The 23,100-nt window shown below is 40.4% G+C and overlaps 2 protein-coding genes across 2 annotated transcripts; one reads left to right on the top strand and one right to left on the bottom strand.

Annotated features, from left to right (window-relative positions):
• The first annotated feature begins 1,630 nt into the window (after positions 1-1,630).
• Positions 1,631-19,871, top strand: LOC118425761 (protein pelota-like). The gene is made up of 13 exons (XM_035834829.1): positions 1,631-1,826; positions 3,215-3,307; positions 4,603-4,753; positions 5,363-5,453; positions 6,271-6,434; positions 7,440-7,500; positions 10,108-10,269; positions 10,720-10,766; positions 13,934-14,007; positions 14,457-14,528; positions 15,087-15,161; positions 18,460-18,491; positions 18,925-19,871. Exons 1-13 carry the CDS (start codon positions 1,786-1,788, stop codon positions 19,014-19,016), a joined length of 1,155 nt encoding a protein of 384 aa, XP_035690722.1. The 5' UTR covers positions 1,631-1,785; the 3' UTR covers positions 19,017-19,871.
• Positions 19,872-19,877: 6 nt separating this feature from the next.
• LOC118425763 (X-box-binding protein 1-like) lies at positions 19,878-22,705 on the bottom strand. Its single transcript, XM_035834830.1, is given in 4 exon segments — positions 19,878-20,799; positions 20,802-21,222; positions 21,359-21,455; positions 22,373-22,705. Coding segments are annotated over 4 exon segments (1,071 nt in total). The 5' UTR covers positions 22,555-22,705; the 3' UTR covers positions 19,878-20,428.
• Between the last annotated feature and the right edge of the window lie 395 nt (positions 22,706-23,100).

The raw sequence follows: 23,100 nt of genomic DNA, 5'->3' as shown, positions 1-23,100 counted from the left end.
AATGAGAGATCACGAAGAAATACCACGCAGTGTTCGAGAGGGAAGCTTGATTAAGTATGTGAGGGGGGGGGGGGGTCAAATAAGAGTTGTCGTAATTTAGCATCCAAGTGCTTCACATTTTTCACGGAGGTATTTCATTTGTTTGTTTCATTTTTGTTACTTTGTCTTCGTGTATGTGTGCAAGTTTGTCCAAGGTCAAGATTGACCGGAATGTCGGGAAAATTGTGTAACTGGAGGCTTGCAAGATGATTACTAAATTTGGCCCGGATTCAAAGTTGTTGCTGCAGCTGGCTTGGCCCAGGAGTCCCCAGTGCCTTGGAAAGATACAAAAATGCACATACAGAATTAGTGAAAAAATTATGATAAATGAATGAATAGAACAAGTTTACAGAAATGAGAATACGTCATTGAGAAACGAGATATTCGAATCCTTGTTTTACATGTAGCTTACATATAGCACACACTTCCTGACATCCGTAAGCTACGATACCCAAACTTTATAATACATGTTTTTCAAAACATTGTGCTCCCAATGGACATTGTTATGAATTATTTATCATTGGTTATTTTCCCAAAAATGAGTAATGAGTAATGAAATACACCCGTACCTTTCTGCTTAGTCCTTTGAGATGTGGTTCATATGACTACAAACTCCCAGTGGAAAGTTCCCAATTATCAACGTTGGCACCGAAGAGCATAGGTGCATAATTCCTTGTCTGGTTCATCTTTCAAATGCTATACCATTAATACAAGACAAAAAGTACATTGTAAGGCGAAACTTTATATACGACAACTGGCTGGTTACACGAATCTGTTGAGTCTGAAATGTACGTTCTAAACTATACAATACCGATGGAAGACCCAATGTTCTGTTTTGCGTCTGTAACTATACAGAAACATAATTGATGCGCCAGTTTTGTCATTATCATATTTCTTGTTTATTTTGGCAAGTTCATGAAATGTCTTTCTATTTGTGACTCACTGTTAATAGGGTCTTTACACTGAAACCGAATTAGCAGGAATCAAGCAGAACCAGCCGGAATGAAGTATTTGCAAAATTCGTGCCAGATTTGGGCCCATTCGGAATTCCAAATTGACCTTGTATCCATTAACATAAGCAGGAATGAGCCCAAATGCCGTCAGAATGAAAATTCTTTTCTATTCCTGGGATTTCGTAGTGTATTCTAGAAATTCTCAGCGCATTCCAGATATTCTTTTGTACACATTCTGACAGGATTCGAAGTGGCTTGCCATTTCGGTTCTCCATCCAATGAGACATATGTTTCGAATAATGTTGGAATGCCGTAGAATGCGGCCAGACTGCAGTCAGAATAGTTAGAATCCATTTTGAATGTCATTCGATATTTTTCCACTTCAAATACACCTCGTAAGTTTTTAACATGTCTAAAACTTTCGGGCCAGCCCAAAGAACGGGCACAAATAGCTGGAATGCAGTGAGAATTTCTGGAATACACTACGGATACCAAGGGATTGCCAGGAATAGAAAATAATTTTCATTCTGGCGGCATTCTGGCTTATTCTTCCTCTCGTGTGAAGGGGGCTTAAAACATCTTTCTTAAAAGGACACATGATGACCTAACGTGACCTCAGCAGGTGCATCCTGATTTCACGACACGCCGCAAAACGGCCCTTCGGCGGTCGACGTGACACAAGTTGCCGACTCGGCTTCTGACTACTAGTGCATTGCACAACTTCTTGAAATTCCCAAATGTCGGTCTCCCGGCAAAGACTTAAAGAAGCAAGAAGGCAACAGAAGACGGAAAGATGAAGCTCATCGATAGGAGCTTCGATAAAGATGGATCGGGGTAAGAAATACGTTCGACTTTAGGGGTAAAATCGGACGCGGAAGTGATGGTTCAGGTCCGCCCCCCTCCCCACTGTACTATAAAATCTTATTTGTTGCATCAGAAACACGTACAAATACCGCCTCCTTTGGGCTTGATATGAACGAAGAGTGCATAAGTGAAAGATTCAGTAGATCTTAATATTACTGTTAAATTGTGGAAGACTGAAATTATTATGATGCCACAACATATGTCAAATGTACTATTTAGTATAGGGCTAAAAGATATGATGAGCAGCAAACTATGATATACATTTTACAGAGAGGGAAAACAGCGTACTAGGCTTCAATCTGTTGTTAGTTTAGTTGACCTACACTACTGTTTGCATAGTAGCTATAACATCGCAGTCTCATATGATGTGAATACATTTATTATAATGACAGGCACTACCAGGCAGCAAAGCCTTATTCACCCAGGAATCATCACATTGTAATTCCAAGGGACACATTTGTGGACCCTCTTCTTCTTATTATTATTACCCCCAAATACTAGGACCTATCAGGGATAAACAAGTCCACTAGCCCTATTGTCCAGGGCAAGTGAAAGTGCTGTTCGGGCAAGTGCATGTCCTACCCCACTTGTCCGATCGGGCAAGTAAGATTTTTCCATTGATTTTAGTGCAATTTTGATAACTTGTTACTTTTTACAGTCATGACATCAAGCAATTGTCTACAGAGAATTCCATTGCTGGAAGTGAAAATGCATATACTAGTAACAGTGACATTTGAATTTTGGGCAAGTGAAAAATTGGTTCGAGCAAGTACATTTTTTATGTGCTTGCCCGATAGGACAAGTGGATTTTAGAAAACTTGTTCAACCCTGCCTATACTATAGTAGTCCTAAATGAGTTGTACTTACACCACCAGAGCTCACATACATGTACTTAGTAGAGATCACACTATCATCTAAAATTAGTTTTAGAGGAAATTTTGGACAAAATTGTTGTGGGAGAACATAGCTAGCAAGTTTAGAATTAACATTACTAATACTAACTGTACACTGTAAGTCTTTAAACTAGCAATGTGGTTTTATCTTCATGGTGCAGGGTGACATCTCAACCAGGAATTCATGACACTGCACATACCTTCCTGATGAGTCAGTAATGTTACTCTCTACTAATAAAGAATGGTTTGAAAAGCAGTGTTCATTGTTAACCTGATGTTTTCCCTCCCACTTTAAAATGAAACAACCACACAAAAGTCAATGAATTTCCACTATATATAGTCTAATCCTTGCACTCATCACACTACTAGTAGGTTCTCACTCAACAAAATAGGTTGATTTGGTCATGTTTATAATTTGCCATCTTAAACCTTTAAGTGTTAAATGCGTCTATTGTTGTTTTGCAGTCAGGTTACCCTTCTGCCTGAGGACCCAGAAGACATGTGGCATGCCTTTAACCTGGTAGCTGTAGGAGACAGTCTCAGGTCTACAACTATAAGGTATGGCAAACGTGTATCTAGATCTGCATAATGACATCAGGGTTGAACAAGTTTTCTAAAATCCACTTGTCCTATCGGGCAAGCACATAAAAAATGTACTTGCCCGAACCAATTTTTCACTTGCCCCAAATTCAAATGTCACTGTTACTAGTATATGCATTTTCACTTCCAGCAATGGAATTCTCTGTAGACAATTGCTTGATGTCATGACTGTAAAAAGTAACAAGTATATCAAAATTGCACTAAAATCAATGGAAAAATCTTACTTGCCCAATCGGACAAGTGGAGTAGGACGTGCACTTGCCCGAACAGCACTTTCACTTGCCCTGGACAATAGGGCTAGTGGACTTGTTTATCCCTGGACATGTATTTAAATCATCAGGCTTGGTGGTCTTATACTTATAGTTATTCCTAGGAACATTAATGTTTCCAATTATGGTCCTGAAAGTTATATAGTATTAGTAATTTTAGTAGGTAAGGATTCTTCTCTCTTTTTTTTTTCCTTTTAGATATTATGTAGAACTTAGGTGTATCAGGCAATGAGGAGATCATGATGAAAACCGTTCTACAAACATCTTTATCACTCATAAAACAGTCAAATTGAAAGTTTTATGTCCCTTGGTAGCGGTAGTCCCCCCAAAAGGTTAGTGACAGCAGGTTTTTGCTATCATACTACTATAGCTTTTTTCCCACGCCTTATTTTCTGAAGGCACTTCACTAATTTCCTTACTCAACTCTGATGAGTACTTTATTTCAGTAATGGATGCCCTCGCATACAAGTTATTAAATGGAGGTTCATGTTTAGGCATATTAGAAAAAATACCAGGCTTATTGATCAGAGTAGGAGTCCACCCTGGTGGGACTGGTGTTGCTATAGAAATCAGGGCTCGAAATACTGGGTGCATGTGCACCCAGGTGCACCTAAAATTGGAGCTGTGCACCCAATTATTTTCTGTGGGTGCACAGGGTGCACCCAAATATTTTCATATAGGCTTATGTATGTAAAGATATCAAAGTATACTTGTAATGTATACATCATATTCTTGACATCTAAAAAGTGTTAGAAAGATAATAAAAATGTCTGTCATGGTACTTGTTTAAGAATTTGATAGCTTGTAACTAAGTTTTATTATTACTAATATTAGGATTTTCTGACATTCTACTTGAATTTAAGTGGTGCACCCAAAGATTTTTTGGTGCACCCAATTTTTCAAACTGGGTGCACCAGTGCACCTAATCCCAAAAATGAATTTCAAGCCCTGGAAATGATGACAATCCAACTCTTGTTTTTGCAGAAAAGTCCAGAATGAATCGGCCACAGGAAGTGTCAGCAGTAGCAAAATCCGCACCACTCTCACCGTTACCATAGAGACCATCGACTTTGACACACAGGCCTGCGTGCTGAGGGTCAAGGGCAGGAACATACAGGAGAACCAATATGTCAAGGTCAGGTGCAGGCAGACATGAAGGTCAAAATTAAAGACTTTGGGTTCTAACAGACTAAAAACCAGTCTATGAATCTTATATGTGAATGAAGATTATACATTCAGGTAATAAGATATGCCAAATAGCAATTACTTAAGCAACTGGATGTGATATTGGAAATGGTCAGACGCTACATGTATCATCCACTACCTTTTATTGGTGACTCTGAGCAGATCTTTTGAAGAGCTGGTTTTAGATTTTAACTACCCATATGATACCTTGTCAAATGACTTCTGTCTTTAAATTTTTAATTCCTATTGGACTATCCAAAACTTATCTTCACCACCTTTGCTATTCATAGTTAAGATGAAAGACCTGCTCTTCAAAAGATCATTTATGGAAGGTGGTGGATGCTACCTGAAATGTCTGACTTATATCCAAAATCATATCCAGTTGCTTGAGTAATTGGCACATGGGTCTTATACTTTTTTGTGCATAGATAAATGAACTGTAGCAATTAGATATAGAGAGAGATCCAATCAAATCATGAGACTGAGAGAGCCCAATGATTCAAGGATGTAGTTTAAAATTTTGTTTAAATGTTGTAATGATTCTATTTGAATACTGTAGATGGGAGCCTACCACACACTGGACCTGGAGCTGAACAGGAAGTTCACTCTTGCTAAGGAATGCTGGGATGCCATTGCAATAGACAGAATAGGTAAGATTGATGGCTGTCATGTAAATCCTTTACTAGTAGCTATATTTTTGTCCACACTTCCAAAAGAGCATCTCTGTTAATAACCTTTAAATTTCATTTTCATCAACGCTGCTTGCAGCATCAACATTTAGGTTGCCTAGTCAGACTAAGCCTACAAACTAGGCTAGTCTGACTAGACATTTATATCAAGGCAGTGGGTCATCATAATATACATTTTGAGAAGAGTATGTATGCAGCTGTGTCTGTTTGCTATTCCTATTAGAATGACAGAGACTCATGTTGAACATATTATTTCAATCTTTTTCTTTCCTCAAAATGAGCTGAGGTGGCAGTAGGGGTGGGTATCATTACAGTGTACCGGTACAAACCCGTTTTTTCTTATTGGACCGGTCCAGAAAAAACGGACCTGAAAAAATTAGGCAGACCGGATGTTGGACCTATTGGAAAATGAGCGTATTATATGATCAGGCATTCACACGTTTCGGGGCTTATCGGTCGAGGAAAATAACAAGAGCAAAGTAGAGTAAAGTCTATAGTCATTTCTACAAATTTTCACAGTCAACAGTACCGAGGTAGTTAGCCTTGTAGGACTTTAAAACGCCAGTGGCCTGGGAGTCGTATACACCACAAAACAGATTTCTTTGTTGCGACATGGATAATTGTTTTGAGTACCGTCCATTCACTAGTTCTCACATACTGAATCAGGTCCAGGTTCCTCTGGACCTGAACCGGACCTGGACCTGAATTTTCTGTACCGGTACCCACCCCTAGGTGGTAGGGTTTTGGTTATGTCTCATGTGTCCTGTGTTTGTATCAGAACAAGCCTGTGACATAGAGAAGAAGGCAGATGTGGCAGCTCTAGTGATGCAGGAAGGCCTGGCACATCTGTGCCTCGTAACCGGCAGCATGACGGTCGTACGGGCCAAGATTGAGACAAACATCCCCCGCAAGAGGAGGGGCAGCTGTGAACAGCACGACAAGGTAATGTGTGGTGGAATTGAACTAGCTCCCAAGGGGTGTTTGCAAGAGATTTTTCCTTAAAATTGTATTGTTTAAGGACATGTCACATTGGCAGCTACATGTACTATCCCTCCCTCCATACATCTCTCAATACATCCATCCATCCAATCCATCCATCCATCCTCACACCATCCATCCATCCATCCATCCTTCCTCCAATAATCCATCCATCCATCCTCCATCCATCCATCCATCCATCCATCCATCCATCCTTCCATCCATCCATCCATCCATCCATCCATCCATCCTCCATTAATCCATCCTCCATCCATCCATCCATCCATTCATCCATCCATCCATCCATCCATCCTTCCTCCAATAATCCATCCATCCATCCATCCATCCTTCCTCCAATAATCCATCCATCCATCCATCCATCCTTCCTCCAATAATCCATCCATCCATCCATCCTTCCTCCAATAATCCATCCATCCATCCATCCATCCATCCATCCATCCATCCATCCATCCTTCCTCCATTAATCCATCCTCCATCCATCCATCCTTCCTCCATTAGTCCATCCATCCATCCTCACACCCTCCATCCATCCATCCATCCATCCTCACACCTTCCATCCATCCATCCATATATCCAACATATTCTATATCTACTGCACACACCATACTACTTCCTTGTCCTCATCTAACCCTCCCCTTGTCCCCATGAAACCCAACTGACATTATGTAAGCAAAGCTGTACACCAGCGATAAGCAGGGAGAAATTCTTGACACAAGTTAATTTGTGTTCAGTTGGCTTTACTGTCCCAATACGTGATGAGACTAACTGTGGGGGAGACAGCGTAATGGGTTCTAGAACCACAGCGGAAAATGATATAATCAAACGAGAATGTGACACATAAATCATTCTACCCTTTTCTGGGGGATGGCTAGACTCCCCACGTTTATTGAGATGAAATGTGGATTCCCGAGTCCTTCTTAAAGTTTATCCTCTCTATGTGATTTACAGGGACTTGGTCGGTTTTATGAGTCCGTCATGCAAGCTATACTGCGTCACGTCAACTTTGAAAGTAAGTTGTTTTTCATCTATTGATGTCTGACTTTTGCTGTTTCTGATGTGTACTAGTAGTTTTTTTCTGTTTTTTGCCGGTGCGTAGCACCGGCTTAGAGGCGAGAGAAGCCGTTGGTTCAACGTTTGGTTTGCATGGATGCATGCATGGATCGGTCAATTTAACCAAACTCTTTTCATAGCCCTTCTATATGCACGATTACGCAATGGAGTTAGCGTGGCCGAGCGGTCTACGTGCTGGGTGGATATAGCGATTTGCTTTTGCAGCCGTGGATCGTGGGTTCAAACCCCACTTGTAACAATTTTCTTTCTTTGTTAGACAAATCTCATGTAATGTTTTTTTAATAGAAGACAGACCAATTCAGTAATTCGATGTTTAAAAACTCTTTTTTCATGTGATTTCGTTTAACATCCAGGCTTTTTCCAAAATACGCACCGGCCAGCTTTTTTCAGAAGCTTTCTTGTTTGTTTACTGCAGTTTCTATATGTTCTGACAGAGAGTGTGAAGTATGCTATTGCTGAGTGTAAAGAAATGCAATGCTCTAAATGGCTTGTAAACATGAGGTTTATACAATGTACATGTATGAATACAATGTAAGTAAAGTAGCAAATATCAGATCATAATTGATAGATGTACATGTCAATTATGATTTGATATTCACTTCTTTACTTCTAATTATTTAGTATATAAGGATAAAGGTTGAGCGGTAATTGTGTTATAATAATTGAGTTCTGCCCATAGTATACCAATCACCCAATCACACACAATAGCCCTATGTCAAGGCAATTATTTAATTTAGAATTTCCTATTATCTCTGGAGGCCATGTCACTTAATGAAAACTTCAGATGATAAATTTGTGCATGCTTATCTGTTTTAGCAATAACAGTACAGAGGATGATGATAGATTTACACTTCCTATTAGAATTTAAGATTCAACAGGCCATTTTGACTTTTGGGGGGGGTTTGTTCATTATTTGAATGGCTCAAATTTATTGTGAACTGGAACATATCTGTAACATCCATTGGCATAATACCGGTCGGTTTACTGCAATTTCTCAAGCAATGCTAATTTGGCAAATGATCAACGCATCATTTTCTCCAGTTACATGTTGCTGTTACAGCTTACCTTTGCCACTTCTTCTGTGTAAATTATTTTGTCTCTCTGGTCCTGCTAAAAACATAATATCGTAATTGGAACACACCGCGGAATTGCACGGAGAACGGGCGCGTGGTTGGAAGGGGGTGCACTATACCGGCCGAACGAAACACGGCACAATTAACTGCCGCTATGTACCTTTATACATCCTCTGTTGTTCCTTTCTTTCCTGTTAGTAGTTGCACAAAACAAAAATCTGCATGAGCATACAAAAAGTCATGAGAAAATGGGCGTATACTGACAAGAATTTTCATTTAATTTTGGTCCGTCACAACCGCTATGACGTAAAACTTTACTGCTACCGTAGCATTAAAAATGGTGGGAAAATGGCGGCGTACGTTCAATCTGACCCATTCAGCCGTAGATCCGGGCGATAATGCAACGGTTCCTCACACTTTTACACGAGTTGTAGGTCACCAAAAGAAATTCAAGATTGCTGTTGAATCATGCTCGTCTTGTGCCGTGAGCACATGGGATTATTATCTACAAATCTGGCGATGAACGTGACAGTGTGTTTGTCCCACGACGAGCTCGCCTGCCCCGAAAATGACCTGAAAACTTTTGGCCTTGTTGTCTTCGAATGCATTGTTATCGATGCTTTGTAAATTATGTATTGGACATCTAATGTCTGAAGTGTGCATACCTCAGAAATAACTATTGTTGCATGTGTAGATCTCTTTAAGTTCCACTATTTTTAATCGACCGGTATAAGGCTTATGACCGGTATTATGCCAATGCATGTTACCTACTATTTGACAGTAAGCTTGAATGGTGTGCTAATGCAAATTTGTTTTCACAAGTTTTTTTCTCAGGTTTTCCATGCTTTTTGTAGTCACTCAAGAGTTCTGTTCAGTTTATTACTGTACAAGCAGGTAGAGGAAGATACAAGTAAAAAAAGTTCCAGGAAGAAACTTAAACCCTCATGCATGTGCATACTAGTCCTTCAAAGAACTCAGATAGCCAATAAGCTGCAGGCTATAATATAGCACTGTAATCTTAAACCTTCCAAAATCCCAGGAAGCAAGTAGGCTTTATGATTGTACATGTTGCTTTCCTCTGTGATTGATTGCAGCTTACATAAGTCTCAAATAGAAGCGATCTGTCACACACGAGAATTCAGTATCTAAAGCAGCTTTTATTGAAAAGATTAGCTGCATGTTTCCATTCTTTTTCCATTCTCATGACTCTAGATTGTAATGTCTGATACAGTTTCCTTCAGCACACACCTCATTTTGTTGACTATATTCGGATCTGAAAGTGGTATATGCAGTGGTATATGTCTTTTTTTCTGTGTTTTTGTGTGTGTTGATATCAGCACCTTTGTTGTAAATGTAAAAACCAACAAATTGAATTGATGGGGTCTTGTATCTTTTTTACCCCATTACGTTGGGTTATAACATATGAATTCAAAGACTACTGTAATTTTCCTTTCTTTCTCCTCCTTCCTTAGTTGTGAAGTGTGTCCTTGTAGCCAGTCCAGGGTTCGTGAAAGACCAGTTCTGTGAGTACATGTTCAGTCAAGCCATCAAAACAGACTGTAAGGTCATCACAGAGAACAAGTCCAAGTTCCTGCTGGTCCATTCCTCTTCTGGCTTCAAGCACTCACTGAAAGGTCAGTACAGATCTTTCAATGGTCATCTAGGAAAGAAATCATTGTTTAGGCATGTATAACATAGCCTTGGTGCTGATTGGCCATCAAGTCTTGTTGGACTGTTTCTTTTCCTCTGATTGGCTGACCTTTTAACCAATCTTACACATGCATAGAAACTGTGCTTTGTCTTGATTGGTCAGTTTGAATGCAGGCCTGATGATTGGTTATTTGGTTTATGGTTGACCTATCAGCAAACTCTATTAAATACTGTTCTGGTGCATGTTGATAGTAAAATCTCTACAACACTCTTCATGATTTCCTATCATACTATCATAGTTTGCAGTTTTCATATTTGATATTTCTATTTTAGATCTTTAGGAATGATGTCTCTGTAGATATTTCAAGTCACAATCTATAGGTGGAGTTTCTCAATTTTAACTCATTGCAGTTTCTTCCTTCTCTCTTCCACAGAAGTGTTACAAGATCCGTCTGTCACTGCCAAACTGGCAGACACAAAGGTGGGGACTAACAGTCATATTCTGTCATTTGTTCAAATTGGAAATCCCAGCACAGTATTTCTCTTAACAATTTGTCTCTTTCTATAAGATTTCTTTGATGTACAGGTACTGCTGATATCACTTTTCAGACAGGTTAAAGATAACCAGAATGTAAGTTTTTCAGGGTTCACTGGAATCGGTTCATGCTGTAGCTCACCATGCACCTAGTATTCTTTGTACTCTGTTTGTACCTGTATAGTCTGTATGACATGATTTTTGTTGTAACTTACCAGCTTTGCAGGCATGCAGCATGGCATTACACTGAAACACCTGTCACACCTAACTTTTGCACACCTATCTGCAGGTGTTCTTTAAAGCTACTTACTATTAGAGTAGGTCAGGCAACAAGAAAACAAAAACAAATTTTGCAACATATTAATCCTGACACAAGTGTTTCTTGATCTTATCACAGCTGGTATTAATAATTAATTTTTGTACATCATACTTAATGTTGGTAAAACTTTGAAGCTAGGGAGATCCATTATCACTTATGGAAGTACAGTATTCCAGATGGTTACTTAATGATTATCATACTTCACAGGTACTTCCTGTCAAAGATGTCTAATTCAAGAATCAGTTCTTTCCAATTAAAGGTTTTAACAAAGCCCTGTGCTGTACTTACGTGGTTATAGTAAAAACTCCCCTGTAACAACATGATTGTGAAATGATAGGATTTTGGTAGTATCAAAGGTACAAACAATATACAATGTAGTTGTTCATTGAAGGCCCAAAAAATAGCAGACACCAGTAATTTTTTTTTACTCTAAAGACCATTTAAGAATGCTACAAAATATTGTAGTACCCCCAAATCTTTCAATTCCTTTAGTTGGCTGCTCCAAACTTCAACCTAGTAGCAATTCCCTCGATGTTAAAAGAGGGATTAGAATTGGACCTAGGGCAGATTACATCGGTGTCCAACTAGTTAGAATTAAGGGCAATATATATGGGCAAAGGCATTTAATTTACCGTTCCCAGTGCACACGTTGGTAGTAATTGCAGGGTATTGTGGGTTCATGGGGGTTGAACTGTATCATGCAATTAAGGTTAAGTCAGTGTAATTTTCTCTCATGTTAGTTTAGATTACGACGTCTATTTATGATGAGGTGATAGAACCTATATTAGTAAGTTTACCCCTTGTTACTGTAAGGGGATCGGATATTTATAGGAAAAGTTAGAGGTTGAAGATCATGTATACATGGCGCCTGTGATTTTCATTTTTGTGGAAAGGGTAGCAAACACAAGGTCGAGAGGTCACGGATTAGATTCCTAGCATTCCTGGCTGGAAGTTGTATCCTTGGGAAAGGCACTTTTCACAACTTTCCTCACTCTACTCAGGTGTAATAATGGGTACCTGACTTTAATTGGGGAGGTACAAGGCATTGAAAGGAGGGGGATGGGCTCCGTGTTCCAATACCATTCCCCTTACACAGTGGATAACAAACTCACTACCCCTGCGGTCTCACAAAAAAGGCTATTGAACTACCTTTACTTTAGTTAACTATTTTTTTAGAGTGTCAGAGAAGATTGACTGTAATTTAAACAAACTGTAATTACATGTAGGCCAGTATCAATTTATTATGAAATCACAAAAAGTACTAGACATAAGAAATGCCATGCGACTATTTTTTTTTAGAAAAGAGGGGCAAAAGGCCAAGGACATTGCTAAATTCCTTTTCAACCCTTAAACTGCCAGAGTTTCAGCCCTATAAAATGCTATTAGTGCCAGGGTTGGCCGCTGACCTCGAAAAGAGACACCCGAACAAGGCCGAAGTCCCTAACTTCCGGTATTTGTGCGCTACATGCGTGCAAAGCTGCTACTTCGGGGGAATACGCTATCCTGGTTATAACCGGGCACAGCACACAGGGCATATATATGTGTGCCGGATATGTCCGGTTTGGGCAGTTTAAAAGTTTTGAACACTTACGCTTAAATTCTTGAAAAGGTAAGAATGTATAAGACATTCATTGTGCACTCATACAAAATGATGTTCATGAGAAATACTTTTGTCAAAGATTGAGGACAAAGACCTTGGGCAAATTGGATTGTAGTCCAACTTATACATAGCCTCCATTTATCAAGATTGACCTAGCCCAACTACGTAGAATAAAGAGCTATTTATCTACATTTACTAGTTATAAAATACTCTTGGGAAACTGATCTGCTTGTCCCTTTCTGAAGGACAGCAATAAATACAAGTCAGAGTAAAGTAGGAGTAAGAAGGTGAGAGTGCATTTTGCAATTAAGGTAACCAAGAATGTAGCAAGTAATTTTGTCTGATGTTACTCTTAATCATACCTGTCAGAGGATTTAGGCAATGGCCAATATCAATTCCGTACGTAAAATGTTCTTTAGAGGTAATATATCAGTTACAGTAAGGCCATGATACTTATTTTGTTGGCCTTGGACATATATAAGGAAAAATTCAGCAAGACTTGCCAAGTGGAAAACAGTGGGCTACAGAAAAAAAAAAAAACTTGCTACAGACTTTCACTAGAACATTTGTGTACCAAGGTATAGGCTTTAGCCTCTGACAGACTAGTCACTTGAAGTGGGTTATTTCACTCACAGTGAAAGAAGACTGTTGCCCAAGAGTCAAGAGGTTTTGTGCATGTCCAAACTCCGGATATGACTGATGTTGTGTCCAAAAGAACTTAGGCATGTTAAAGTCGAATAAAAAATATCCTCACATCATTCCAGGTGAACAATGAGTACCTAAAAAAATTATGTAGTTTTGCTAGGGACGTCCCTGGGATAGGATTTTATTATGGTGTTTCCCTCATTGTGGAGTCTCAGCCACACCTCAAACACGCTAAAGCTTGTCACAATATTGAGTATTGACCCTACCACAAAGAGGTCCTTTCTATAAATGTGAGTAGAGCAGTCTATACAGTCTGTATACCTTGCATACTGTGCTTGAACATCTCATTCTAATGAGATTTAGCAGTACTGAATAAAGATGAAAAGAGTTGAGGACTGACCCTTCAAGACATGCAATGGTATTAAGAAGGCCTGCATAACTTATGCTTGAGTGTATTTATACCAACATAAAGATACAAAAGTTTTCTCAGGAATATTCCCTATGCTATTTATGTACATCCACTGATTATGAGTACATGTGTTATCCCAGGCTGCTGGAGAGGTGAAGTCACTGGAACAGTTTTACATCATGCTGCAGCATGAACCTGACAGAGCATATTATGGGTAAGTGGAGAGCATATTATGGGTAAGTGGAGAGCATATTATGGGTAAGTGAAGAAACGACAGGTGCCAGAATGTTGACCTCTGACCTCTTGACTACATATAGCACACTGATTCAGATGTAGGTTTTAGGTATTCCTAGTGGATTTATTATTGTAAAGGTTTGTTTCATGTTATTGTAGTGCCAGAAATCAGTAGTATTGTCCGTTAGAATAAAATTATATTGTATAAGGCCTCCCTTCTACCAGGCATTGCGCAGTGACCAAAATTGGATTTGTGTGATGCTTGATTTTATTGCATTTTGCATTTCTGCTGTATGAAAAAAGATGACACTTAAAAGACAACAGAGCACAAAAACTATAAAATATGTGAACATTGTTAACATCGAGATCTGCAAATAATTGGTTGGTTAGCGATAGTTCTGATAAATGAAATCTGTTTGTTTTCACCAGCATCAAACATGTGGAAAGTGCCAGTGAGTCAGAAGCCATTGAGACCCTTCTAATTTCTGACAGGCTGTTTAGGTAAGCAGAGAAAGTTCTGTAATACAACGGTGAATAATGAAATGTCTAAAAAAGGGCTAATATGTATCCACTTGTACCTGCATGTACAGTTAATTTGGATATACAGTCCATTTTAAGTGTATGCACGATATTATCGTGGTGTCTTTGACTCCGTGTATGCTAAATTGAGTGTCTTCAGTGTGCCCGTTTGTTACTTTGATGTGTGTCCATATTCATCTGAATACACTGTCAGTCAAGTGGCAGGAAGTAGGTGAGAAGATGGTGTCACCACATAGTTCAGAGGTGGTAGAACTAGTCGTTAATCAGACATGACACAGTCCAGGTTATTGGGTCAGGAAGGTTGACAGGAAATCATCAATTGACAAATGTGAAATCTTATTTTGCATAAAAGATGCACTACAATTCAACAGTACATATGAGAAACTTACTGAGGTGTGAGCTCTTCAACTTCTTGTTGTTTCTGTCACTACTTCTATAACATTACCGGAAGCAAAAAAAAATAGCCAGGTTGCAGTTGACAAATGCACATGATATACCATGTCTTATGAATACCTTCAGGGCTCAAGACGTTGCCACAAGAAGAAGATATGTGGCACTTGTGGAGAAGGTGAAGGATCTAGGAGGTGACGTCAAGTAAGTGTCGCAAAAAGAATTCATCTTATAACTTTGTCCTCTGTCTTGATACCTTTCAACTTTCGTATTTGATACTTGATAAGGTATCCTCATTGTTGGGTTGAGGGCAGGGCTCTAGCCAGCTCGAATTTTTTTTCCGTCAACCAATTCCCATTGTCGCGAAAACCGCGAAAACACTATTCCAGGAGTTAGAAAGACTGAACTGAGACCTTGAAAAACTGGTTTTTAATGAGATTATCGTATGTGAAAGGGCGCCGACACACATCGTCAACAATAGCAAAACAAACAGTGTGTGGCTTTTACGGCCATGGACAGCGTCCCCAAATTGCAAGCTGCCTGTAGCTTCCACCAAGGATTTTTGTCCGTCAATGTTGACGGATTGGTTTAAAAAAATTTCCGTCACACGCAGCAAATTTCCGTAAATTGACGGAAAAACGGACGCTGGCTAGAGCCCTGGTTGAGTGGCCAGTGCATATCTCTTAAGCATATTGAAAATGCTCACGCTTTGCTCATCTTGTATCAAGAATATTGCCATACTTTAGAATTTCATACAGTCTCATGAACTTGGTAAAAGATGTATAAGGTCAGTATAGTGCTTGATATTGCTTTTGACTTGAATGTTATCCCTTTTATATTGGACCATTCATATTCCATTGCCAGTATCATTTGTTCTCACAAAACCTACCTAAAAGTTTTGACACTTTTCCATGGTGAAGAATAGCAAAGATCATTGATTTGTGCAATACCTTCCAGCAAGGCTTTCCCTTCAATTTGTATGCCTCAAACTGATCCTTTGGTGTTACCAGTAATTCTAGTTCTGAGCCTGCTTGAAAGATTGGGCTGCCGATTTCTCTTATGCCAGGGGTGTTTTTGTGGAATGATTGCACAAAACTTGTCTCTAGTGGTAAATTGAATCATTCCATCATAGCTGTATAGTTAGGGAACTGTGGTGAATTTTGCCAGGTTGTTAGAACATAACGTAGTGGAATTTTCTTCTACACAACCTACATGTACATGTATGTGCAGCGGGTTACTAGTCTTTTCGTCCCCGAGACCATTCGTCCCATGGATCTTTCGTCCTCGACATGGACGTTTCGTCCTCGGATAATGCTTGTCTATGCAACAAAGGTATTGACAAGTCACAAAATTTTTATAAGAGTTTTTTTATCAAACTTCTATAGAAAAAGTTCATTTTTGATTTGTTTTAGTCTTCCACTTCCGATAACCGGCACAAAACGGACGAGTAGGAAATTTTCATGCCGCCGGGTCCGCCATCTTGGATGTTTACGCATGTCACAAAGCTCTCATGCGCACCTTTTACCGAGTTTGTCTGAGTAAATAAACAAACTTACAGGAAACTTTAACAAGATAATCGACTGTATGATATTCATGTTGGTGAATTCACCCATGATCCGGACCGACTGGAATTATATTGTAGTCAGAGTGTGGCGCCGTCCAACGCAGGACTGAGCAACTATTTTCCCCATATAAGCCGTCGGAAAATCCTTTCAAAGTAAGAATTAATCAACTACGGGATAGGACGTGATAAAATGTCTTATAAGTTGCCTTTTGGGGGTTGAACACTGTAACATGATGAGGACGAAAGAACCATGACAAGGACGAAACATCCAACACGGGGACGAAAAGACCAGGGGACGAAAGATCTAGGGGACGAAATGACCTGATACCTGTGCAGCGGTGAGAAATAAAACCAGTAAATAATGTTCTTAGGAAGGTAGCAGTTCTATATGTATATGAAACATTTGCAGGCAGAAGAGGGACTTGGTTTATTTTGTAAACTCTAATACCACAAGATTGGGAAGTAATAAGAGTAATAAGAGGGTCTGCATGCCTTTTTCTGTTAAGCGTTACGAGCCATTTTAATTCACCGTTAATCGTTACCGACCCTCTCTAATTTAACGTTAATCGTTATCGGTATATTCTTCGTGAAGCGTTATTGGTCGTTTTAATTCAACGTTAAACGTTATTTGTTATACCGAATTCACCGTTAAGCGTTACCAAGAAATTCTTCGTAACCCGTTATACACACGAAGTCAAATGCCAGATAGAACCCCGGAAAAGGCAGGAAATGGCGTTTCAAAGGGTCCAGATTTCAATATTTTATCCGAGCCTCACGGCCTTGGACTCTGGACAGGGTAAAATATGTTGCGGAAGCGTCGCCCTCAAAAGCTTTATCACTCATACAGATTTCAGTGTAAACTTAGCTTAGTTTCGGGCAAAAAGTACTCCTAGAATGCAGACAATGAGGTTTCTCCGGACCTTCCTTGCGACGTACGGCTGGCGCCTTTGGCGCTCACGATGACATGGTGAAAATATTAAGGGGCGTGGGTAGGCACAAAAAACTTTTCTCTCTAAAAATATGTCATTTAATTTAGCTTCATCTTACAGCAAAATGTGTCCTTCAAAATGCAGTAAATGGCGTTTCAGACGGTCCTGATCTTAATTTTCCCGGACTTATATTGCAACGTCTCGTGCCTTCTGAGCTCGAAATGGTAAAATATGTCGGGGGCTCTGGGGGTGGAGGCCAAAGCTATAATCATTGTGTAATTTGATGAAAATGTCAAAATCAACCTAGCTTAGTCAGTCGGCAAAATTTGAAAATGCAGGAAACAGCATGTAAGAGGGTCTTGATTTTAAAATTTTCCCGGGGAGCATACCCCCGGACCCCCTGGGATGCGTCGCGCCTTCGGCGCTCCATGTGCTGAAACAATAGTTCAATCCCCCCATAAGAAATTTGTGGCCGCCGTCTCTGTGGCGGGCCGGGAACTCTACCACCGTCAATTTACAGATGTCATGGACAATGTCCCTGTCATTCCTCCGGGTTCTGGGCACCTTTTGCTTTGTCATTAGTCGGATATTTTCCCCCATTGATATAACTACTCTAGCGTTGTATGAATAGGAATGCACGTCAATGTTACTTTCAACGGTGTTATGTTTTGTAACTCCTTCTGAATTTACCGTTAAGCGTTACCGGGCCTCCTGTATTTACCGTTAACCGTTACCAGGCCTCCTGAATTCACCGTTAAGCGTTACCAAGACCCCCCCATGCAGACCCTCTAATAACAGGTTTTGCAAGTTTGAAACTAATCAACACAGCCTCCTGTTCATCCAGTCATTAGTTGGTGCAGTTGCTGTCATTGCTGATAGGGGGCATTGATAAGACAGAGAATACCTCATCTTGTCTTTATCACTTCCAATGCTAGGAAATGCATGGGTATTTTAGCTCTGGCCTCTGCCAACGATGTATAATGATAAGTCTTGTTTTCTGTCCTCATAGGATTTTCTCCAGTCTACATGTGTCAGGAGAACGTAAGTGGATGACGTTTTATTACTCCAATATCTAATCACTCCTGCCATTGGCCAATGCTTACCCACACAAACCGTAAAAGTAATCTTGCCACTAAGTGTATAAGGATGAGACAATACAATGATGCCACCTATCACATTTGTACTGAAGTGCAGGCTTAGCAACTGTACATCCTGGCACTTGAGACAAACACAAGGGTCATTGACCCACAGAGAGAACTTGAGTTTGGGGAAGGTAGCCAATCAGAGACTGCCAAGTCTGCACAATGTTTTTACCCCTTTGTTACAGTATTTGAAGAGCTTACTCATAACCTAATGATCTATGTTACTTCCTCTTGGGAAGGTATTCTTTCATTGCCTTTTGTTGCTTTATTTTGTGAAAGTTAGGACCCAGAAAGTAAAGGATGGATTCTTATTGTTTTCACTACATCTACAGAGTTGGACCAGCTGACGGGTGTAGCCGCTATCCTGCGTTTCCCAATTCCCGAGATCGACGAAGAAGACGCCACAGATTCAGATGAGGACTGAAGCCTTTGATTCAAACATAGACTGACTGTTAGACAGTCATTTCAAGTCTGGACCTTCCTAATATACATGTACAGCTATGTACTGTATTCAATTGGAAGCTGAACGGTGAAATAAAAGAATATTAATTGTACCGGTAGTCCATTGTTGAAACATTGTGAGCAGGTTGCATCATGCAAAACATTGCAACATGTCTCTAAGAAATTTCAAGCCAAAAGGTTAACATGAACTCCTTCAGTAACTGTTGTCACTTTCAAGTTTCAGATACCAACTCACTGTGGTAGCTACTTCAAAAGTCTAGCTAAGGATGTATCTGAACTACTTCTTGATGTAGAAATGTTGCTCGAGCAATTGGATAGTTACGTACTTCTGTTGTTTTATTGGCCCTGGGGTGTTAAGGGGATTATTGCGTGTTTGGATGACAAAGAAGCGTATGTGAAAGGTATCCATTATGTAGGTAATAACTTGATGATACAGAAAGTCTAAGTACAGACGGTGTCTTGAGAGAATACGTTTATGTCATAAGCATAGAGATATTCTTGTTATGTTACATCTCAGGCATACCATTGCCTGTTGTTAATGATAGTAATATATTTTGTTCAGGATATATTACTTTATGTTGGATTTATGTCATAAAAACAAACTATTGTTAAAGGTATCAAAATAATTTAAAAGATATGTTGTTAAGTTCAAATAGCATAACTTCCTTCATTTTAGAAGAAGACAAAGATTCCTTGATATATACTTCAAATATTGTGTATAACAGGAAATGTCAACTTTTAGCTATGAAAACTTGGAAGTTTTCTTTCAGAAGAACCAACAGAAATGGAAATAAACGAAAGGATCACATCATGCAAACAAGGAATCGGTCGGAACCATTTATTTTTCTTGAAGACAGAACCACAATCTTCAGACAGGGACAGCTGTATTTACAAGCAGACAAGTCTAGTCAGTGCTTACATTTGTTAGTGCATTAGGTAGCTGAGAAGAAAGCCTATACATATTCTCTTCAATACTTTATTAAGTACTTTCATATACCTCAAACCATGTCCTTCCAAAGGCAACCTAAAAAAAGATTTTAAGGCTATCGCCACCTATGTTGGGACCTTCAATAAATGAATGAATGAGGTTTTGTTCTTTTGTAACAAATCCTTTAGAGGGGCTTTCATAGACTCATTCCTTCGCTTACACAACAGAGGACATTATACTTTGTTGTTACAATATGATCTTGTGACATTTTGATCTCTCCGCCACTTGGCACAGATCCTTCCAGTCTTCTTATCACTCTTTACAATGTACACTTTTTTTAAAAGAAAAGAAAATTTAATACCCAAGGGTACAAATCAAAAGCATTTACTCACTGATTTAACTTGTAATTAACTAGATGTATGTACAAAGATAAAACTCTGTGAACACTACACAGAAATCAACTGAGGGAAAAGTTCTGTGGTGAAGGTTTCCTCCCAGGTGCCGCTACCCAGCAGAGGCTGGTAGGGGGAGGGCGCGTCCTCGATTCCCGAGTCGCTGGTGCTGGATTTGAAGGACATGGGACTGTGAAGCTTCATGTCGTCATCAATGTCCGCAAGGGGAGAGAGCGATCCCATCGCATCCTGCGAGAGCGGGGAGAGTGGCGGCGAAGAGAACGTGAATGTGGGGGTCGACAGCGTGTCCTCGATCCGAGACATGGGTTCTGTCTTCACGGCTGGTTCCTCGTGGTGGTCCAAGGCAGCTTCCTTGTGGTACACGTGGTCCAGGCGGATCAGTTCTGCAGCGGATTCCACGTGTGGCGCTGCGGCCCCCACGGCTTGGCCAGACGTAACCGGTGTGACTGAGGGGTCGAAGGCCGGGTCAGAGGCCGTGATGCCCTCGGTCTGCTCTCGGAGCTGGGTGAAGAAGTTGTCTGGGTCCAGTTGCTCGAGAAGGCTGAGGAGGACGTCGCACTCAGCGTCAGGATCCATGCCACCAGGCTGGAGGTGATCCAGATCTGCCCCTGCTGCAGAGGTGCACATTGTCTGAATGCTGCGGATTCAGAGGACCTGGATCCCTCCCTCCCGGCGGTATGGCCTTCGGCTGTCGGCGACGTCTCCCTCGCCTCCCGTTTGCACTGGACCTCGGACTGGCCAAGCCGCTTCTTGAGCTCGGCATTCTCCATCTTCAGGCTGGTGGACTGCTGTTTGAGACTGGAGTTCTGTTGTTGTAGAGCCTTGTTCTGTTTGAAGACAAAACAATTTGCAAACATGTCAGACAAAATGCTTTAACAGTTTGTTTGAAACTCGGGAATAGACTTTGAAGGAATGTAGGTCAAAGGTTGGAGGTGAAAGGGCATAGGTGGTATGCAGGCTTACCTGTGCTTCTAGTTTGGCGACAATTACTTCCAGTTCATCCATTTTGGCCTTCTTTCTGTCCCTTGCTGTTTGTGCTGCCACTCGGTTCTTCAGTTTTCTGTAAGCAGGAAAGAAAACGTAACACTCATTAGTTCACATACATTTCCTACCAAAACTGTTGGATATTTTTTTCTCCATTCTCCTTTTTAAAAGCTGATGAAATGCAGGTAGATCACTAGATGCCTCCAGGCTGCCCTCTGACCTGTTCTTTCACCTATGTCAATAGACAACAACTGGAAGTTGTTTAAGGCTTTTTTGACAATTTCTTTCACAAGAAAATTTAAGAAACAGTTTTGCCATATGATTTCGCAAAAGGACTCCTGGAGATAATCTTCATAAATGAGCTTTTTTTTTAAATATCAAAACTGTAATAAAATTACAAAGACCTGCTTTCCACACACAAACAACTGGGTGCCTGAAGGCATGCGTGTATACAGACAACTTCTTTCTGGTTCACAACAGGATGGTAACACGAAAAATATGTTGTTGTTTCCGGCCTTTTGTACGTAAAGTGGCATCCATCTATGCCTGACAGATCAGACGTTCGTTCAAAAAACTACAAAAATTATCCCACTTAGGAGAATTTTGTTCAATACAAACAACGAAAGTCTGGTCTATGCAAAAAGAGACTATACCTATATGGAATAGAGGGTGTAGCTCTGGCTCTCTAAATTTCTATTCTCTTAGACTTTACCAGACTACGGCCCGGCCTGGCCGAATTGTAATAGGGGACTTTGGCCAAGTTACGAATTAAAGTAGGAGTTAATTGGCCTCTGTGGAGTGAACTGACCGTCCGGCGGATAGCTGGTTAGACTGCAACTTATTTGTCCCTATAATCTAGTAACTACTGTACAGGCCAAATTCTTTTTTCATCCAGCTGACACGTCTGCTGTGAGACTGCTACATTTTCATGTCTAGGAGAAGCCATGGGATACCAGAGGCCTTTCTTAGGATCATTTCTGAGTGAAAAGTCACCTTCTCATCGCCTTCTCCTCAGGTGTCAGGTGGTTGAGTCTTCTTCTCTTCCTTGGTTGTTGTTCAGTCATTCTTGAGGACGCCATATTGGTGTTGAGACTTGGCGCGGTCCTACCAGCGATGTTCATCGGTGCTATTCTCTTCGTCGCGCCGACCGGAGCGAACACGACACCCGTTGACATGTCTTGATCTTCCCTGGGGGTTACGAAGTTGGTAAAAACGTCCGAAATTTCGGCAAATTCCCCCCAATTTCACGAGTTTCTTCACCTCATACCGCACCTCTGGTGACGCACCTGCTTTTCTACAGAAGTCTGTGAGATCGTGTCGATTCGTGATTGGACGACAAAATGTCGTCATTGCTAATTTAAATACTAAGCACACAGCTCTGATTGGTCTAGGCTGAAGATGATGCAAGAGGGTTCCAGGGTTACCGCATGCGTCATCAAAACGCTACGTCATGCTCTATTTTTGGGATTCCCCTGCCACGAGACCAAATCTGACGGTGTATCAAAAATAACACAAGATGTTCCCCTGCCAAACATAAAGCCGCACAACAATGCCACACCTTTCTTGTTTTATTTTTTACATTTTGGTGAAATCGTCCTACAGTTCGCAATACAGGGAATTTGCAGAGGAATTGCCGGTAATTTGTAGGTTTCAATAGTCAATTTGATTCACCGAATGATTTGAGTCATCTATGAATACCAATCAATCGTTCGCTGGCATCA

This window comes from Branchiostoma floridae, chromosome 11, assembly GCF_000003815.2.
Source record: "Branchiostoma floridae strain S238N-H82 chromosome 11, Bfl_VNyyK, whole genome shotgun sequence".
Lineage (NCBI taxonomy): Eukaryota > Metazoa > Chordata > Leptocardii > Amphioxiformes > Branchiostomatidae > Branchiostoma > Branchiostoma floridae.
This window is presented reverse-complemented; position numbering and strand designations above follow the sequence as displayed.

What these genes read in the sequence shown, in the direction of transcription:
- LOC118425761 (XM_035834829.1), top strand. Translation starts at nt 1,786, where the DNA reads ATGAAGCTCATCGATAGGAGCTTCGATAAAGATGGATCGGG. An exon ending in GCTGTGAACAGCACGACAAG is followed by an intron (nt 6,435 to 7,439) that starts GTAATGTGTGGT and finishes TGTGATTTACAG; the next exon opens with GGACTTGGTCGGTTTTATGA. An exon ending in CCTGACAGAGCATATTATGG is followed by an intron (nt 14,008 to 14,456) that starts GTAAGTGGAGAG and finishes TGTTTTCACCAG; the next exon opens with CATCAAACATGTGGAAAGTG.